This window comes from Paramacrobiotus metropolitanus, unplaced genomic scaffold, assembly GCF_019649055.1.
Source record: "Paramacrobiotus metropolitanus isolate TYO unplaced genomic scaffold, Prichtersi_v1.0 Parri_scaffold0000015, whole genome shotgun sequence".
Classification (NCBI taxonomy): domain Eukaryota; kingdom Metazoa; phylum Tardigrada; class Eutardigrada; order Parachela; family Macrobiotidae; genus Paramacrobiotus; species Paramacrobiotus metropolitanus.
In genome coordinates, this window is record NW_026570235.1 from 1,615,626 (window position 1) to 1,635,969 (window position 20,344).

At 39.3% G+C, this 20,344-nt stretch overlaps 3 protein-coding genes and 1 non-coding gene across 6 annotated transcripts; 2 read left to right on the top strand and 2 right to left on the bottom strand.

The window, feature by feature from the left end:
- Positions 1–974: 974 nt before the first annotated feature.
- On the bottom strand, positions 975–4,752 carry LOC129584887 (phosphatidate cytidylyltransferase, photoreceptor-specific-like). The gene is made up of 10 exons (XM_055477289.1): positions 4,409–4,752; positions 4,214–4,341; positions 3,155–3,294; positions 2,991–3,087; positions 2,753–2,929; positions 2,562–2,681; positions 2,262–2,501; positions 1,888–2,028; positions 1,693–1,821; positions 975–1,573 (listed from the first exon to the last, which is right to left on the bottom strand). The coding sequence occupies exons 2-10, from the start codon at positions 4,298–4,300 to the stop codon at positions 1,301–1,303; spliced, it is 1,404 nt and encodes a 467-aa protein (XP_055333264.1). The 5' UTR covers positions 4,301–4,341; positions 4,409–4,752; the 3' UTR covers positions 975–1,300.
- Positions 4,753–4,896: 144 nt separating this feature from the next.
- Positions 4,897–6,251, top strand: LOC129584888 (uncharacterized). The gene is made up of 2 exons (XM_055477290.1): positions 4,897–5,290; positions 5,771–6,251. Exons 1-2 carry the CDS (start codon positions 5,065–5,067, stop codon positions 5,947–5,949), a joined length of 405 nt encoding a protein of 134 aa, XP_055333265.1. The 5' UTR covers positions 4,897–5,064; the 3' UTR covers positions 5,950–6,251.
- Positions 6,252–6,326: 75 nt separating this feature from the next.
- LOC129585103 (leucine-rich repeat protein SHOC-2-like) lies at positions 6,327–16,743 on the bottom strand. 3 transcript variants are annotated; one of them, XM_055477647.1, is made up of 17 exons: positions 16,586–16,743; positions 10,497–10,757; positions 9,374–9,511; positions 9,237–9,305; positions 9,118–9,147; positions 8,840–9,025; positions 8,641–8,736; positions 8,350–8,579; positions 7,906–8,104; positions 7,727–7,841; positions 7,640–7,667; positions 7,473–7,569; positions 7,291–7,378; positions 7,026–7,163; positions 6,813–6,959; positions 6,735–6,757; positions 6,327–6,669 (listed from the first exon to the last, which is right to left on the bottom strand). In XM_055477647.1, exons 2-17 carry the CDS (start codon positions 10,725–10,727, stop codon positions 6,631–6,633), a joined length of 1,854 nt encoding a protein of 617 aa, XP_055333622.1. In that variant the 5' UTR covers positions 10,728–10,757; positions 16,586–16,743; the 3' UTR covers positions 6,327–6,630. The 3 variants fall into 3 exon arrangements, with proteins under 3 accessions (XP_055333622.1, XP_055333620.1, XP_055333621.1); XM_055477645.1 differs by lacking the exon at positions 16,586–16,743 and adding an exon at positions 11,434–11,684; XM_055477646.1 differs by lacking the exon at positions 16,586–16,743 and adding an exon at positions 10,854–11,152.
- A 3,489-nt stretch (positions 16,744–20,232) lies between these two features.
- Positions 20,233–20,305, top strand: Trnar-acg (transfer RNA arginine (anticodon ACG)). Its single transcript has one exon. It is a non-coding gene; the product is annotated as a tRNA-Arg (tRNA).
- Positions 20,306–20,344: the final 39 nt, after the last annotated feature.

Here is a 20,344-nt window from a genome sequence, read left to right on the forward strand (position 1 = left end):
ATTATTAGGCGAAAACATTTCTTGAAAATTATCATGAGAAACGACGGATACCAAGGAAAGCCACCTCTGAAGGTGGCTTCGCGTACCGTATCGTTTTTCTTTGTTTTCGACGGTATGCGAAAAAAGGGCGCGTTTAATTTTCGCCTGATATGAGACGCAGGGTTAGTACAGGCTACGAGGTACGGTACGCGAAGCATCGTATCTACCCGTTGCGAATACGGGATGCACTCGGATACGGAGCGCACCTCCGTCCCGAATCTTTCCCTTGGTAGCCAGGTACGCGAATCGAAAACTGCCATACCGTATCGCGTACCTGCTGTTCTGGGACGGTGGTGCACTATACGGAAGCTAGATTCGCTACAGAAAGGGGACGAGGCCTTAATTTCTTCCTCGTTTTGTTTCCTACTCTGCGCAGCCAACTCAGGATGTGAACGACACAGAGTGGGCGGTCGGTAGTGCGGCTGATGCCGATGCAGTTACAGTAATACTGGCTGGATAGATAGTGGATACTGGATACATAACTTTATTACTTAACAATAATTATTGTATATAATAGAAAAGAATTTATAAACTGATTAGCAATTATCAAGAATTTTTATTTTTATACTAAAATGCAAGTAAGAATGAGGTAATTTAATGAGCGTTATTCATGCCTATCAGATTTGTTTTCGTTCTCCACTCAGCTTTTCCTGGACAGGGAATGGATCATGACCACAGGTCACTGAATACTGATCGCACCATGCGGAACTGTATTTAAAATCCTTTCCGTTACGAAAAATTCGGTCTATTTTCACCACAATATTCACATTTAAAAGGTAACAATAATTACGCGCAATGTCGCGCACACTATAAATTCCATGATTTTAACGCTTACAGAGTACAGTATGCGATTCCTTGCAGCACACAGCCATCGTACGAAGAGCACTTGCACATCTCTTCGCATTTTGAAAGCCAAAAATAAAAGCACAGTAGCACAATTTCTGGAAAGTTTAATAGCTGACTAAAGTGGCTATCAAAGAATACAGAATAATGACTTAACATTCTGTATAACAAGAAGTCGTGACTTTCAAGACTCTGGAAAGTCTGTAACTGAAAAAACGAAAGCATCGTACAAGAATATCTGTATATCTATATAGATATATATTTAATACTACTCAATGGTACAGCAACGCTAAGTGTTGTACCGGTAAAATAATAACGTTAAGCACTGTAATGCATGCTTTGTTGTAGCAGTAACTGATAACTGGTTAGTACTTTTATAGAATTAATTTCATATTCTTTCTCTGCCGAGCACATGGTACTAGAGGGCATCGGCGGGTGGCGGTAAGGTCGCAGCAGGAGCATGAGCGGTTTCAATAGTAAGTAACCCGGAATTCAAGAGATACTGGCGCAGCGAATTGAATAATGCAATCTGATCATCGGGATTCATCTGCATCGTCAGCATCATCAGCTTCTGTGGATTGGCTGACCGAATGAAGGTTTTGATGTACACGTTCACAAACGCGGCCATCAAAATCTGGCAATCGAATCTGTCCATAATACCACCATGACCGGGAATCATATCACCAAAATCCTGTCACAAAGTGCAGAAATTGAAAATAGAAGCAAAATGCAGTTTTCGTCAGCTATTAGTGCAGTATAAATATTTTTTCTCCCACGATGACTGGTACCGCCGTTCAGCGCAAAAGGTACCTTGATTTTGAATGCTCTTTTAAATCCACTAGCGAAAAAACCACCGAACGGCCCAATGACCGAGCTGAAAACGGAGAGAGACAGGCAGTGCCACACAAACGGATAGATCCGTAGATGCTTCAACCCCAGCTAAAAAACGCCAGTGAATTATCGCATATAGGCGGTAGAATTTGTCAACAAAAACCATATTCCTACCATCCGGAAAGCAATCGGCAAGTTATAGTTCTGCAAGCGGAAAATATAAGAAGGCGTGCAGTTAGTTGCTAATCGCACTTCATCCTCATTCCACTCCACCGGACAAATGAAAAACGGGTACTGGATCATTATCAATGAAATCTGAAGAACAAACCCGTATACCGAATATAGTATTTATACCAAATAAAAAAATCAGTGTCTGGTTAAAAGCTTTGCTAATCATGATTTCGTTATCGCCGGTCGACTATGCAGTATGCACACTGTATACACTAATCACTATGCAGTATACAGCACACACGATAACTACCAAATTTTTATCCGGCCGTTTACTGTAATTCACTACAGTACTTCGAGAGAAGCGAAACGATACTTACGATAACGCCAAAAATAACTGTTGAAAATCCTCCTCCAATGAAACCCTCCCAGGTTTTTTTCGGGGATAATTTAATCAGCGGAGTTCGGCCAAAGAAGAAACCGAACATGTATGCCATAATATCATTGCAGACAATCATTGACACTGGCACCAAAAACCAAATCAATCCTTGGAAGATATTCTGGATTATGAAATACGCCGCTGAATTCACAATCAGCAGAGCGATATGAGTCCAGGCGAACTGTTAAGACGCAGAATTCAGTACGCTGATAATTTCACAGGCAAAGCGAAGCTTCCTTACCATGGAAAACTGTCGAAAATAGTAGCTCTTCACCAGGCTTAAAACAAACCAAACGATTCCCGCACAGTACAGAATGAAACTGATAAAACGATGATACTGCACGAGTGGCTGGAGAAAATCCTAAACAAGAAATCAAACAATTCAATAACGCACAAGTGGAGCCGAATTAGCCGTCAGTTAGATAAACTTACATCTTTTGTCAACATCAGCCCGAAATAATCGATAATATTTTCCCCGTAGAAAAAATAATTGCTGGCAATGAGAAAATACCAGCTGAGAGAGCGGAACCACGGGAGATCATGGGTCTTGTATATACAATAGCCAATGTTGATTATCTCTTGGAAGCAGCGTATTTGGATGAGAATGACCTGGTAACAGCATCCCTTACACGCGTATGACAGAACAAATCACTTAATTACTGTAGCTTACTGTTGCAATCATTGCAAACGGTCCAAATGACACAAGAATGGAAAAAAAGCCGATCATTAACAGGGTGAACAGTCCTCGCACAACCCAATTCCTCCATCTGAAAACAAAACAAGGGCTTTGATTTACATGCACGCTTGAACTGCAATCAGACCTTTGCACCGAACCTTGGAGGCAGTTTTGTGTGTTTTCCAAGAACTTGTTCCAGTTCAGTATCCTTTGGGTCAGACAGATTTTTCAACCCGGTATCCACCAGTTCCTCTTCAAATCTCTCCACATTTTCTTCATCGCTTTCTTCCTGCTTTGCCTGTAAACAAGTCGCAGTTAACATCAAATTACTATCTCTATAAAAAAAACAACGACAAAACGTTAATCTCAGTAGAAGACAAGGCTTCGGTTTTGTGAGTTCAAGAATTAAAATGTTTCAGTACTCGTACAACACTAATTTTGCCCAACAGCAAGCGGCTGACAATAGTATTGCGTTTGCCATAATTATAGTTCAAATTGCAGCTGGTTATCGTGCAAGAGAAAAAACTGTATGCGCATAAAGTATCGAAAAATTAATCGCAAAATACATCAAGATTTCACATACATAATATGGAATTCACAACAGCAAGAATAACGTATTGAGAAAATGCACTGTAAAACGGCAGCATAAATCTGCGTGAATTGTACCGATGGTGTACCAATACAAAAATAAAATAATTTTACCATAGGTGTTTTACAATCCACACAAATTATTTGTACGGTAAGGCAGCCTGCAAAATTTCCACCTGCCCTACAAATGTACCTGTTCCCTTTACCGTTTTACGTTGTTGTTCAAGGCGAACCAACAAAAAGCCAGGGAAGTAAAAGTTAATAGAGAAAAAATCGATAAACTCTAAGGCCAGCTAACCAGCAAAAGCTAAAAAGACAGAACAAGCAATAACAAAACATTTGCCGGTCCTAACTGCTTCGGTGCGTCTGAAGGGAGCGATACGCTACTGTGTGGTTCTTATAAATTATTGATTTTTTGTCTACGAACGATAGAAATGGGCGAAATTCGGATATGGAACCCTGAACCCTGGCATCAGCTGATAATTGATAAATTACCTTAATATTTCCTGTGCGGCTCAATAACTAAAACAAAGCACTTTTACGAACACCAAAGCGCTTTCTATACGGTCTATCCCTGTTTAGGTTTTTTAAGGATCTTCAAAGCATTAAAAAACTTTCAGTTTGCTTACTTTACGAGTCGGAGACGCCGTCCGGACGGTAGTCGTCTGACCAGGCGTGGAAATATCTTGATTCCGTCGTCTGATTTCAGAATCCATTTTGATTTCGAATTCAAGTATAAAACTGGCGATATCTCAACCTGTCCAAATCAAAGAGACTGCAGAACCGCATTTTTATAGGACGGAGTTATAAATGCCCGAACTTACCTGGAAAATTAACCCATACCACAGATTTCAAAAGAATTCCACTTCAAATAAATGGGAAAAAATCTGGATGTTCACTGCGAACTTGTTCCAGTTCTTTTCTGTTTTCACCGTTTTCTGTGGCAGATTAATCAAACAGCTGCCCAGCCAGAGGCTACCAGCTGACAGGATGTTACGACGCGAAGGACAAAGATAAAACCAAGCGCAAAATGCCACCAGGTTTAAACATCCAGTGCACTTAAAACAAGGACTGGGCTGTCACGGTAGCTTCGCTGCCCCAAATGGGATGTGTTGTTTATAGAAATGAGAGATCGGAAGGAAAATGGGATCAGTCAGGGAAGAATGTTACGAAATATTTGACGTCTGAGAATACCGTGTTGTTACTTACGGCTAAGGGGCTGTTCACAAATCAAGCACCGATTAGTGCCATCGCTGAGATATCGGAATGGGGGGCATCGTTTTTTGTGAAAAACGAACTTTTGCAGCTTGTTATGGTTTGCACTGCAGTTTGAATGGCACGTACCGTACATAGATCTTGGTTGCAGATGTTACTGTGTTATCAACTTATCACTTTTATGCGTTGTACACTTTTAGATTTGATTTTGAAGGTGCCGATAATTGCGGAATCTTGAGAAATGGATTCCTAGCGTAATTCGGAAATGCATAATCATAGCGGCGGCGAAGGAAACTCGTCGCAGCAGAAAGAAGCTGGCGACCAGCCTGAATCGGAAGCTACTACTAAAATTCCCTCTCTGACTACGCCGCAATCTCTCACGTATTCCACGGGACGGAGTACAGAGCCTGCTCCTCCGACTTGGCAAAACCTTTTAGAAGACATTTCTAAATGCTCGTTTCAGGATCCCGTAGTTAAGCGGACAGACGAAGGTAAGCAAAACGGTTATAACTGTTACTTAACCGTAAAGTTGATCGCTCAGGATTCAGAATTCAGTGTTTTAAATGTATACTTTATACGCAAGATTTGATTGAAAATCTTTATAAATTTGGGAATAGTAATAATTATTGATAGTGACCCCGACGTGGCCTCTTACTATCGAATAAGACTAAGTTTTATCAAAAGCTTTTGACTTTTCTCCTGCTTTTTGAATATTCTGATTGCTTTAACTAGGGTAAATCAATCCAGAGAATAGTTCGATTCAGCAGTACTGTCAGCTGTTTGCTTAGTTTCTTGTCATTTATATTTTCGGCGATTAGGAATATTGCGAATTTTTTTTTATTTAGAATATTGCGAATTTTGAGCTGGATTACGTTGTTAATTAAATTGAATAAAATCTTATGTCGCCTCCAAGAGGGTGCCTTGGTCTGATTATTTTATATGTTACAGTACTAGTAATGCCAGTTTTGCAGATTGCGCATCAGTTCCTTCGGTGCGAGTATCCGATGAAGTGAACGTGGCTCAAGTTCAAGTCCAATTGCAAGTTGCCGCGCGCATCTTGCTTTCTCTCGTGGATACCGCTGGGCAAAAGCATGAAACGTTTAAGAATTCTTTAGCTCGCCTGAAAGAGGAACTGGAAGATCTGACGTGATATTTTAATTCGTTTTTTTATACGAGCCTTTACCTCTTTATTTATGTCAGCTGCCGGCATTTAGGGACTGTGATTTACGCAGCTCATCTTTATGCTTTGCACGGCTTTAGTAATACTTTGTATTTGTATAATTTAACTACGCTAGAAGATAAAATTTGTATAGTTTACAGAGAAACGACAGTATCGATAAGTACGACATATGGATGATAAAATGCTCACATTTTACACATATGTAGCTTTCGCGCAAGTGATGTAAATAAATGAAGCAGATTGGAAAAAAATTACTGGAGGTCATTAATGCTAGCTCAATTAAAGCTGTGTGTCTCGGAGAGCCAATCTTACATTAGGTTTACAGAACCCGGAGTTGTATTCGTATGACACGTTCAACGTTGTTTTAATTGATTGATCTTCAATTCAAAGTGCACAGTGCGCATTACCTAAACAAACCGTTCTGCTACTAACATAAAGAATAAAAAATTTTAAACTCCATAACAAATTAAAATACAAGAAGTCGAAACCATCGAAGCTTTACAAAGTCGTCTTATTGAAATGAAAACTGAAAAGGACATCTAAAAAAGAATTAAATTTATAGATGCTCCGTGAAAGATACGAAAGTTACCGGGAACAGTTTGGCAGCAAAGTTGGCAGGAAAAAACTAAACCAACATAAACCATGCGAAATCTATATCGGCTGCGAAGAAGGCCCTTGGTATCTTAAATACTGCAAAGAAATTCAGTGAATGCGGTTGTGCGAGAAAACTTATTTTCAAGGAGTACGACATTTACCTGTATGACTAGCGAAGGTCCGCCTGCAAAGCAAAATAATGAATTCCTACCACACTTTAATTCTCCAACAGTAACTACCTGCAACAATTTCAGGGGGTATTTGAGTCAGTGGACAATTTTCAATGCTCATAATCTGAAGATTGCTGCACTGAGCCAGTTCAAAAGGCAGCCCGTGAAGAAAAGGATTGTCGTTCAAGTAAATATTTTCCAATTTTTCTAGGTAACCTGTAATGTGAAATTATAAGGATCGGAGAAAACGTTCATTCTGTACAATTCCGCGCACGACATTACCTATTTCCGATGGAAGAGTGCTGAGCAAATTTTCCCCTGCGCTGATATATTTAAGATTCGACAGATATCCTATAGCGCGTGGTAAGGAATTCAACCGGTTGGACTGCACAACTAGTCTTTCTAATTCCCTTAACTGGCCTGTAAATATCAGTCAGTGACAGTCACTAATAGCAGCGTATTTTAAAATTAATAACATAAATGGAAATACTGTGGGGGTAATACGAAAACTGCACACCAATAGCGAATAGCAATTAATGGTAATTACCGATCTCAACAGGTAGCTGCTCCAGGCGGTTTTCTTCCAAATCCAAAACCCTTAGTTTAGCAAGATTGCCGATCGACGTGGGAAGAAACTACAATGATTGAAGTTATAAAATTTAACTTCCGTTACTGCCTTATTAACACTCACCCGCATGAATTCGTTAATTAATAATGTCAAATTCTTACCGGCAAGGCATTATTGCTCAGTATAAGCGCCTCTAAGTTGACCAGTAAGCCAATATCTTCCGGAAGTATAGTCAGCTGATTCGTGCCAAAATTAAGCCTGATAATCAGTACAGCAGATACAACATCATGAAATTTAAAAGTTAAAAGTACGGACAGTAATCGCTTACTCCACTACATTGCTCCATGTTCCAATATCTGAAAACAGTACACGATAAGGGATCTGTACCAACCACCGCTGGAATGAAACCGATTACCTAGTGGTAGGCTCCTTAGCTGATTTTCTTTCATATTTAATTTAGTAAGGTACGGTGCGCACGAGAAAATTCCAAAAGGAATCTTCGTTATCTGATTGTGTTCCATTATCACGGTCTGAAGAAAAAAGGAGCACAAGTAAGGAAAAGCCTGTTTTATCCATTCAAGTTTCATTCCTCACCTGCACTGAACAAAATTGGGCCGGCCCGCCACCAGGAAAATCTGTGAATTTATTTCGCGATAAATTAACAGTACGGAGCTTCGTCAGATTGGCCAGTAAAGTCTGTGGAAGCACTATGATATTATTGGCCTCGATGTTCCATTCTTCCAAATTTCCGCATTCTCTTATGGTTTCCGGGATGGAAGTTAAGCGATTGTATCTGGAAAAGCAAGTATTCCAAATACAGTAACAAATAAACCTATCCAAACCGAAAGATTTTGTTTACGTCTATTTACTTCTGGTACATAATAATTTATTTTTTATTATTTCTTTAATTTCTTATTCTCGAACATACTGGCACAAGGGCCAGAAAAGTCAAAGGCAACAAGAATAGAAAGCATGCACCGTGTCCATCATTAAATTTACCGGTGTAGTTGCCCGAAAAGGGAGAACTTATATTCTTACCTAAGTCCTAACTGCTCGAGAGATCGCAGATTTCCAATACTATCAGGAATGCTTAACAGCTCATTATGCTGCAGATCCAGCGCAGTCAACTGAACTAAACTGCCCACTTCGGATGGTATTTGCTCAAGTTGATTGTATGAGAGGTCTAACTTGGTCAGATTAACGAGACACGCACACTCCTGGGGGAATATTTTCAGCTTATTTTCTCTCAGGCTCAGCACCGTCAAATTCTGTGTAACAAACAAAAGAATTGTGCTTTTCCGAGTATGGTAATCGGCGAAATATTCTTACCGTTAACCATTTAATTTCTTCGCTAACAGAGCGGATTTTGTTATAACGCAAATATAAATGTGTGACAGATGTCAAGCGATAGATCACATCTGGAATCTGCAACATAAAAAATTACAAGGAAGGCTTTAAGGTTTTCCTGGAAGTACCAGGAAAGTGACTTCATTCATAAACAGCAGCAATTATTCATTGCCACGCTTACTTCTTGGAGCTTATTATGGCGCAGATCCAAGACCTTGAGCTGCTTCATGTTTTCCATGGAAGGTGGTAAGGTGCTGAGGGCATTTTCGTATAAGAACAACACTTGCAAATTCCGCAGATTGCCAATCTCATTGGGTAATGAGAGCAGTTTGTTCCCGTAGAGGTACAGTTCAGTCAACTGAGTCACCTGGTAAAGTATTGACGTCTACTAGTCACACGCCTGAACGGATGTGTACGCACACAAGCACAGTTTAAGGGCGAAACAATCCGCTCACGCACCTCCTTAATTGACGCCGGAACCACAGTCACCTGAAAACCAACAATAAAGCCGATAAAATCAAACCACGTTAATTCAGGACACATCCATTGTGGGGGAATATTTTTAGTAGTGGGCTTACATTGGATTTACTCAAATCAAGCCGCTCCGCGCCTTCTTCCTTGCATCTGGATATTTCTTTGGACACGTCCTGAAGCATTAATACGCAGGGATAAGAACAAAAGCCGTCAGTATTTATAGTGCATGCACTAGGCGTACAACATCCGGCTGCTGCTTTTTGACTTTGGTCGGTGGCTTGGGCTTTGTTTCGGTGGGAAGCTTGACGGTAACCGTTCCTTTACCTTTCCGTGACGCGTCTGTCGTGCCGGAGATTATGCTTGGCTTTTTCTCCGGGATCTGTAACAAGGGCGTCAACAATCAGTGATATCTTGTCAGGAACCGGAAACCGTATTTACCGACGTTCTCGTGGGAGGGAATACGCAGATGTAAATAAGCTACCTCGCCTTGAAGTCAGAGCAACATTACACCACAACATGCACGTGCATCTTGTGCGCCGGTACAAACCGAGAGCGGGAAGCTTGTCACGTGTGGTTAAAAGAAAACAATTAACAGCACGTTCCGCACCCGTTGTACCGCACCCGCTTAGCCTGTACAACACAGGTTAATTTCCCTGCCGTTTACACGAACTTCAGCTAATGAGGATAATTGAGTGCGTGTGCACGAGATCAGTCATGCCGAGAGACTGAGAGTCACACTGTATTTCCCAGAAAAAAACGTACTCGAACATCCATCTACTACAAAAACATAATTACGAAAATTGATAACGGGGAACTGATGAGTATAAAACCACACAATAAGGATTCTTCCCGAAAAATATTATTGTCCGTTATGCAGTGACCGTATAAGCCGGACCAAAAAACCAAAACAATTCTTACCACAACGAATTTCACTAGGATAATCAAGAATCTATTCCATAAAATTTTCCTCTAATCATTATGTATTACGCTTTATTAAAAGCCGTTCAGAGAGACAAGGAAAAACACAAAACCACAAAATAAACGATTATCTTAAATTAAATTTCCTTTAACATTAGTCTGAACCCATTTAGCAAAGTCACGCCTACACCGCTGTAGTCGCCTGCGTATTCCTAGTATTCACACGACGTAAGGATTGACATAGATCTCCGCCAAATGCTTCCAGGAATATGGGTAGTGTAACAAGCACTGTCAGCTTATAAATAATTTGTGTCCCCGTCACAACCATGCAAGCGGCGGTGGCAATGAGTGGGCCGACGCAAACGTAAGAGCTTTTAATCTTGCGGCGCCGTCATACGCAACACACACACGCGGCACACACGTCCCCATTACCAGTATTATCTCACCTTCGGCCCACGCGATGTACTGGGAGCGGGAGATTCCTCGCCCGACAACGGACTGCGCTCCTCGTCCACACTGGGCCCGGTGCGCAGTCGATGCGACACGGTGTAGGCCCGGCCACCACTGGAGCCGGTGGACGACGTCGGCGCCAGCTCACCGGACTCCTGACTGGGCGAGCCACCTTCCGACTCGGCGCCGCCGCCGCCACCACCACCGCCTCGCATTTGACGCTTCATTTCCACGTTGATCCTGACCACATCCGAGTTCTGCAATAATAATAAATCCAGATATTCCATGGCTGTTCAACACACTTGACGCTACATACGGCGCATTTGTTTTTGCATTTCAAGTACCCAAATTACCCCAAAAAAAATCAAGTTATCGCCTGATTCTATAGCTTCAAAATTCCGAATGCAACGGGGCTAGAGGGCATGTACAGACTTGCGTGTGCATTATTGACAGATGATAGACAACGAGTTGGAACAAATCAAAAAACTCGTTTTCTCGCATAAATCAGAAGCATTATTAGCCAACAGCGGCACAGTGCTACAGCATCTTCGACGGTTTTTCCCCCGCAACTGAAGAACTGGGCCAAACACTCGGCCGGAGTCTGCAGGGTCTCCTCGCAGAAATTTCAGGTTTTAATGTCACAGGTACTGATAGTGGCGAGCACTTCAAACGGGGTTTACGGCTTTAACGTTATCTAAATGTACGCGTGAAAATCAAACAAGTGGATAACACTAACACCTGCTGATAGCGCCATCAGTAGCGCCACTGCAGCGTTTCCCACAGAATTTCAAATCCAGATACAACAAGTAATTAAATTACTTAAATAACAGCATCTAGAGAAGACCTAGAACTTTAAGCGTCTAGGGTTCAAAAACATCACACAAGTTCTCTTACACTGACGACTACAGGACCTTGAACTAGCCTCACACATACCTCATATTTCGGAAGAGTCCTGTAGGAAACACACACGGAATCTTCCTGCACCATGAATACAGGAGGAATACAGTCTATCTCACGATGAAACGTGACAATATATAGACACAATCAGATGGGACACCACAACAATCCCCGGTTGTACGATGGAGGATTGGATTACTTATTTACATTTTCCACCGTCAGAATAGGATTTTGGAAAAGTCGTAGGACGAGGCTTGTCCGTAGTCTACAGTCTACACTCTACATACGAGCGTAGTGTGTGTGTGTGTCTCCAGCCAGTCAATGGCCGTTGCGTCACTCCTACGGTATGAATCATTCCCACGCTTGTGGCGGTACGCTTTTAATTTGATCGGCTCATTGGCCAGGAGCGCACTGGCCTAATGACTAACTACCGTACCTATCGAATCGAACGTTATTATTGTTGTACGAGCACAATCAGGTATCAGTGTGCAACGCGTGGTCTTAATTCCCCTTACACCATGCCCTACCCAGGTCGCTTTACGTACCGGATGTTACAATGTTCTTCTTACATGGTTCACATCCATATTTAACAGGTACGGTATGAATGCCGACGACATTATTTCTATGATGTCTGCAACGCGAAGCCAAAGATGCAAAATAATTAAAAACCGGAACCAAAAACACAATAACAGAATCACAATATTTGCCAATAGGATACGAAGTAAATCTAATTAACGATAAGAAAATTAATACTACATCACTTCCCGATATGTATTCGTTAAACAAAGTAATTCGCCACTAACCTACCCTCGTCTGACCTCTAACGCAGACGCAGTAAGGTTTTGAAAATGTTATTTTTTATATTTGTTCGAGTACTAGTATATGAAGATGAGTATGCTGTTTTATTCACTATGTGGTCAGACCTTTTAGAAAAAGATTATCAGTCCGATATGCAAATGAATTACCGTGCTTATGTTACTTATTGTTAAGCTTATTATCTACTGGCTTCCCTAACTTATACCTAGCACTGTTAAAAGCAGACTGAGAAAAAATACCAGAATTGGACTTATAGCACATCACATGGATTTATAACTGCTAACCTATATGGCACGATTTTGTAAGTTCTAATATGTAGTACTGTAAGTTAACCTTTTCTATACAATTTCTGCAACATATCAAATTCGCAGTTGACAAAATTTAATATCCGTCAGATTTTTTTAAAAAATCGTTATTGTAACTGCATAAATCAAAATATCATTTTCTGTTCGCGAGTTCATTTGTACAGCTACTGCACGGAAAACAAAGTCTTCAAATTAAATTAGATACAAAGCTCGACACCGAGTGTACAAGAAAATCGATTTCTACTCTACTCTAGAAGTTGGATGTACAAATATCATATATCTATAGATAGACTTTTATATCGATAGTATAGTATTGTACGATTTATATCTATAGGATAGTATAGTACTGTACTCGTATCTTTGTACGAGATCACAGACGACTGAGAGGAGAGCACACTTCCCTTCGAATTCCAAAGTATTTTCACTTAACGTTTCACAAAAATTCTTTGATCATGGATAAAATTATTTTGTACCACGTACCACAGAGTAAAAAAAATTAGAAGGAATCAAACATTTAGGAACTGATAGACATATTTTTGTTGCAGAACATGCAAAGGAGTATGGGAAAAGAAGTACTCAGTAACGGGCAATTTATTATAAAAACCACAAAGTAACTGGAAGAATCACAATGTTTGAGTACAGTACTTTTGAGTCTTCGTCGACCGAGATATGATTCAAGTTTCTAAATATACTAATAGAATTATAGTAAAACTTCGTCCTTGTACTCTTACACTGATAGCAACTTGACTGTCCACTGACTGTTCTACAGTACTTATGCTTAAAGCAACATAAAATATAAATATAAACAACAGATTTTCAAGTGTTAACAGTTAAGTGCTTAAAGGTCACGATTTACTTTTGACGTTCTTAACAAACCTTTGTACAGAAACTGCACATATGTTAAGATTTACAATTAAAACGTATAAAAATACAGTAGCTTAATATATACAGATATTAGGCCATCAAAATATATCACGTTTGGACGCATCTGTAGGATTTCGACTCGCAAATACCAAACGGTGGACTGCGTATAACATATGTTAAAACGTACAATAAATGCACACGTGAGGCCTTGATTATTTGAGGCGGATGTCTAAAAATTAACCACGTTTTTATCCCGTTATGGGCGTTCGCTTGTTGCCGGTCATATCGTTGCTTCGCTCTAACACTTGCTGTTACGCTGTTGGAAAACTAATAACATCTTTTCAAGTTCAACAATACCGCGATGTCTGTTTTGCAAAAATACCATACATGCAAAACACAGATTTGCCGGTATGCTGTAAGATCCTGATCCCGCATGGCTTGCAGCACCTAACATAGTAAGCGAAATTGTTTTAAATAAAAAAAACCGAGTTTTATGAAAATCAACCGAAATGCTGCGACCCGTTGACCGATGTATACATCGTCGTTAAATACGAACATCAAACAAGCGCGAAGTACGTCACAATGTACTGTAGCCTTGAGTTTAAATATAAGGTCATCAAAAGTCTGACTAACGGTCTAGTTTTTTCCGTACAGCAAGCACGCTTTAAAGTTAAGTTTATATGCTGAGAAACTAGTGTGACGGTTACATTAGCATAAAAGTTATATTTGTAATGTAACGGTTAATGTGACGGTTTAACGGTTATATTTGACACAGTCCACTGTGTCAAATTAATTTTTATGAATACACGTTCACAATATCGTGTATGTGTGATATTTTGTAGTTACCAGTAAAAAAATTCACAAATGTTGATTTCAAAGCCCTACATTACGACAAGACATTAATCTTATTTCTTTTCAAAACACTGGATGTATAAAATATATTTTATAAAACCATTGACATACGGTCTTTTTCAATAATACTCATACCAAGGTTACGAGGTAAGTCATTCTGGCTGTTATGATAATATTATTAATATAGATAGTTAGTGCGTCCACAAAACTTCCAGTGCTTGCTATATATAGCTGAAGATGGTCATGTTATCTTATGCAGAAACATAATTTTAATAATTTTAGTTATACTTATAATTGTACAATTCTATCCGTATACTTTGCCGTATTACTGACTCGTATAGACTATAGACCTAGAACCGCGTCTGTAACTTGTATGTAAATCCATAAGAGACATGCTTGTTATTCCGCATAGCATATCAGCCGGCCGGTGCTGAACGGCATGTGAAAACGTACTGGTGGTGAATGGCTTCCGTCGTTTTTAGAAAACTTTGGTAAAAGCACGATACTACGTAGTAGTTTCATGATAGACTGATATTAGAATATGTCGCCGCCAGCTGATATCAACTTCATATCATACCAAAGTACTAAAAAAAGGGATTCTTTAAACATATTTTAAGTGCGAAAACATACAGCGGTCTGTTTTAGCAGGCGAAAGGTGTTTTTAAATTCCGGGTTTCAGAACCATACAGTATTGCCAATTAATTATTAATTGACTTAAACGAAATCTCACACCTGTGACCTTTAAATAATAAACTGTAATGAACTTCATTCCAATTTCCTCACCTGTACAGAATTTAAACTTACATGATCTGTCGGTGGAATGGAAGATTCCCGTCCTTCATATAACTACATATAAGTTTACAAAAGGTTCTTCCATAGGATAGACAGTTTATACCGGTTTTTAAGATTCAAACTTGCATAATCTTCCACTAAACATAATGGTATAACATGGAAATTTCGGAACACAAGCAGCAAAATATAGGCATATGTTAACTCACAGGCGCATTATCTTGTGTTACATAATAATACAAATTTCTAATTTTAAATTAGAAAGTTTTCACACATATTTACGTTTCACACATAATTACGTTTTCACACAGTCCCAGTTTTCACACATATTTGCGAATCCGAACTGGCAGAATAATTATAAGCTACAAGGTGTATTGTTTTAATTTTTACCATTACGTTTTGTTTTCACTGCATAGATTGATAGAAGAAAAATTTAATAATGGACATTGGGAATCAGTTTTAATATTAATTTTATTCGAAAACTTAACTAATAAAACCGCGCTTAACGCTTGCTTTCGCATTGGATAGTAATACCATGATGTATATAAAGTGTTTACCCTGTAGTCAGCAAAAATTCCGCAAAGGTGTTGCAGACTATGTTGCGGACATAGGTCCATGAAAGTTTTTCGGAAGTACTATAGTTCTGTAGCATTTGACTGATATTGCAAAAAGTGATTCCTTTTGGCAAAAAGTGATTCAAATTTAATTTCCACAAAAAGTAAATTAATTCTTATACAGACATAACATGTGTGCTTAATACGGATGCACAGACTAATTCAAAAATGCCCACACTGTATAATTACGCGCTGAACATGAAATAAAACTCGAAAGTTGAAACTGAGTAAAACTGCATCTAATTTTATGGATGTTACATCTCAGTATAAAACCTTCCGAAAAACAGTTTCACAGTTTCCGTGCATAAATTGTATAAAAGATATGCAAATAACGTAGTAAAGTTATACATTGCAGGAAAATAAATGATCGCAAAGAATAAATTGTGACAAAGCTCATGAAACCTCAGAAGTTTTAGGAAATTTATATATTATTACTGCTCGCTGTTTCCTGCATCTGGGTCGATCATAAGTGCAACTGCAATATACGAAAGAAAGCAAACATCATGTTTAGTAAACATTCTTTAAATTTGCAAAAAACCAAAACAGTTTAGAAGTTGCGTACAGATATATTTTAAGCCTCCAAAACAAAATAGCTTTAGTTTGCAAATAAATCTTTATCATGTGGCTGCAAAACGCACCGTAGCAGGCGATTGCGTAATACGTAATGCGCGCGAGCACTAAAACGCTGTTGACTGCCCGTGTACATATCCGCAGCACAAGCTCGGCTTCAGCTGTTGCGTTTGCAGTCTAGCTGTAGCTATAGGGCTATAGACTGTTTCGTTGTCGATTTTTCAAAGCGGTTACGAAACACCCGATGTGCTAGGAAAGTAAATACATTCGATCCATTTAACCACATCATCCAAGTAATTGTGATGATTTCGAAAGAGCAATTTTGCAAGTGTTTTTGCAGGAAAATGCAGAACACTGACATGCAATTGCAAATCTTACCTGCTAAGCGGATGGTCACAATCCTTAGCTACCCGGACATATAAAGTTTATATGCCAATTCGCTTGCATTCACGAAATATTACATGGACTAAATTGATACAAGTTAAAGTTGCAAAAACGTGGTGTTGTATTCGTAGAAGACATGGCAAGTGGAGTCCTGCGACAAAATCCTGTGCTTAACGTGCCGTGTGTCATGTCGATGGTGCACTAGCTGCATAGGTATTACGAAACAAATTTCAACAGTTCTCGTTAAAAAGACAGCACAAGGACCGTACCGTCTACTGCATACGTATAGTTCTATACTACAAGTTTTACGTTTAGTTATACGCGAAAACGACACATTAGATGCGGTACCGTATGTAACACCGTACGTATACTGAGCAATATTACCAAGTACGGTTGAATTGAATGCCCGTTAATCTGCAGACCTTCGCCATCCATTGTGCATATTATAAACTGAAAGAAACCCTGGTCACTTCAAGTCTACAAAAAAGTACTGCAGTGAATATACATAAAATTTCTACAGGTATGTACCGCTTTGTATTGATTACTCGAAAAACCTGCGTAAATGCATAATGCACATTGTACACGGTATTTGAACAATATTATAAATTATTATTTACGATATGAGCGCTTCTTATTGCATTTACAGTTTTTAGGTAAGCCTGTCCTTGTTTTATGAACATGGCCGTTACGTTTCTGCGTAAATGCACATGCAACGCAAAAAAAACGATATTTCTGCAAGTATGAAACACACCAGACAATATACAATGTCTGTTTTGTTGTCGTCGTAGTGAAAACTGAATAAAGAAAGCTTAAAATTAGAGCAGTTTCGCAAAACTAATTATTTTTCCGTGTTTTATGTTGTCAATATTGGAGCCTTGCATAATAATATCCTGCTTAAAATTTAGTGTTTTATAGTACACATGTACGCACAAACGCGCAATAGAAAGAGGGATTTGTCAGAACCGTTATATACGACATTTATGTATATAAATGTAATAAGTAATAAAAATACGCGCTATCCATAACTTTATAATTTTCACGCAGCTTGTAGATGCTTCCAGAAAGAGTTGCAGTAAATCTGATGTGCATCATTCAACAGCTTATCGTGCGATAGGTGGAATTAAAAATTCCTTGTAAAACAATGGACAGTATACTTGTGTGATTACAGTAAATTAATCGAAGGCCGGTTGCATTCCCAAAGATAGAAAATAAAGTAAATATTGTACATGCACAGTAGAACTATAATCTGGTTCACATTTTCAACATCCTACGCAATTAAAGTACGTATTTTGCATACAAATCGTATATTCTTGCAACTGTAACGTATGTACGAAAAATATTGCTATCCCTCATGGTAGGCTGCACCAGTCAGGCTGCATACGTACATACTTACATATATTGCCGGCATTTTAAAAACACTTTTTTCATCATAAGGACTTGTGATCTCGAAGCGCATTTGCCAATACATTGAATCAACCCATAGAATTCCCATTTGCGCTACTCTACAATTTGGACGTGCTACATAAATACGGTCAATACCTTTCGCACTTGGATTGAACACGAGTTGTTTTCGAAAGATTTCTTCGACGTATACGTGCAAAGAGCCCTTCCAGAATTAAAAACGGAATTTTACACAAGGAAAAGGACATAATATTGTAATATTATGGAAAGGTTGTCCATAGAGTCCTGCGCTAATACCGCCTGTAGACTCTAGATCTGTATCCTCTGTAATACCGTCTGTCTGTAACGCTCGTTTGGGTGCGCTCCCTTGAAATTAAGAAGTGTCTTATATTTTGTAGCCACAGTGCTGTGAGTTATTCAAAATACTGCAGAACACTGCTATCCAAAAAATATTATTGATGTATATCATCATGCTTCTTATGCTACGTTATGTCCACAGAAGTCGACATCGTACAGTAATTCTTAAATTCTTAAACCTCTTCAACAATATGCAACATTGTTAAACTGCAACCGTTTTACCAGCCAATTGACTTCGTTAGTGCTAAAATTTGCTACAATAACTAAAATTTGTTGTTTATAATAATGTTACTTTGCGCAATAATTCACCCACCAAAAATTTCTTGCAGGTATTATTGCAAAATGTTTATATTGGCAATTTGGCAGTGTGCATGCATTTCCTTAGATGCGATGTTACATTACCCGAATCAGTTTTCAATCTTCGGCTGTAATATACTGCATGCTGGTCATTTCTGACACGACGGTGGAAACGCTAACACGTACACTGCAAGGTTAATTCCTGGTGTTTGAAAGGCATGCTTTTGTTTTCGGTACTACAGGGCCAAACGTTCTCCTTGATGCATCCGATCCCTGGATGGATCATTCCTGATGATACACAAACCGATACATGCATCGAAAAGAAAAATTGATCTCGTTCTACTCAGCACATTAAGCTGACTTATTATATAACATGCAGTACGGCGCGCTTCCCGCCAGCGAACGAGTAGGCACCTTGATACAGCGTCAGACAAATCGTAAAATATACACCGTACACTGTTGCGATGGGGAAACGAAAGCATTTTATTTGGATCGATGATACAGTGGTACACATCCAGGCTTCCAGATGCTGTAGCTTCTACTGCCGCTCCAAAACAGCAGAAGTTAGTTTTTTTTATCTTATATACAGCAGGGTCTCCGGCTTCACACATTTGCATATTTGATTTTACCGTTTTACCGATCAGGTCATCGTTTTAATTTCGCAGTAATTACGATGTTTGAACAAAGAATGTGGAAGTAACTGCGGGTTTAAACTGTTCACATTGTGTAGGTACTGTTTTTCAAAGTAGCTGGAACTTGGAACGTTAGCATGCCGGACTGCCTACGAAACAGTTCTGGGATTGCTTCTATAATTTTCCGCTCTTCTCACAGCAGTCGCACATCGCACTTGATGTGCACTTATTATGCTGCTTGCAAATTTGTATCTGCCAGTTCCATCTAAGCATAAGGAGAAGGTGGTCCAGAAAACATTCGATTTGAAGGTGACGCAGAAATTTTATTTTCTGAGTAAAATGGATGCAGGGCTTCACCGTAGGCTGCAAAACGGTCAAAACCTATCTTCATTAAATGTTTTGTTAAGAAAGTGAAAGTACTTCCGGTTGGTCGTCGTCCATTCGCTCGGATAGTTAATCAACGAAGATCGAAGACTGCTGTGTGATCGGGACGAACACGGTTGATTACTTAAATAAAAGCTTACATCATACAGTTTCTAGTTCTTATCATTCAGCATTCAGATTAGAATATCATAACCGCGTACCTTATTAACTGTAAGACGCAAGTACTGCACAGTGCACACGTGTGTGTGTCGTAGGTCCATGCTCTGCAAACGCACCGCAACTTATCAGACATTTTGGTAGAAGATTTTTTTAATTGAAAAGGCCAAAGCCAGTTTTCAAAAATAAATAATATTTATTGTCCCCTTTTTTCTACCGTGCAAAACTGTATACAGAAGTAGCGAATTAGCGATATTGAAATTTTCTGAAGCAATGTAGACACCGATCAGCTGATTAGACAGCTGTACGCGTACAGTTAAACCATGCCCTTTGCAATATATGCGATTGTCTTCCACGGTCATCGTTTGCGAACTTGCATCGTCATTCGTCCTGTGGCATTTGTTGGCCAAGGATGGCCGCGTGGCCCAACGGTTAAGGCGCCTGACTACGAATCAGGAGATTGTGGGTTCGATTCCCATCGTGGTCACTTTTTAATTTTTCGCCCTTAAAGACGAGACTTCAAATT

Bases quoted from the DNA above. Each gene is read 5' to 3' on its own strand.
- LOC129584887 (XM_055477289.1), bottom strand. From the start codon at position 4,300: ATGGATTCTGAAATCAGACGACGGAATCAAGATATTTCCACGCCTGGT. The intron at 3,088-3,154 runs GTTCGGTGCAAA...TTTTGTTTTCAG, and splicing joins CACACAAAACTGCCTCCAAG to ATGGAGGAATTGGGTTGTGC. The intron at 2,682-2,752 runs GTAAGTTTATCT...TTTCTTGTTTAG, and splicing joins GGCTGATGTTGACAAAAGAT to GATTTTCTCCAGCCACTCGT.
- LOC129585103 (XM_055477645.1), bottom strand. From the start codon at position 11,487: ATGGTGCAGGAAGATTCCGTGTGTGTTTCCTACAGGACTCTTCCGAAA. The intron at 8,105-8,349 runs GTAAGAATATAA...TTGCTTTTCCAG, and splicing joins CTCGAGCAGTTAGGACTTAG to ATACAATCGCTTAACTTCCA. The intron at 7,379-7,472 runs GTAAGAATTTGA...CAATCATTGTAG, and splicing joins TGAGCAATAATGCCTTGCCG to TTTCTTCCCACGTCGATCGG.
- LOC129584888 (XM_055477290.1), top strand. From the start codon at position 5,065: ATGCATAATCATAGCGGCGGCGAAGGAAACTCGTCGCAGCAGAAAGAA. The intron at 5,291-5,770 runs GTAAGCAAAACG...CCAGTTTTGCAG, and splicing joins AGTTAAGCGGACAGACGAAG to ATTGCGCATCAGTTCCTTCG.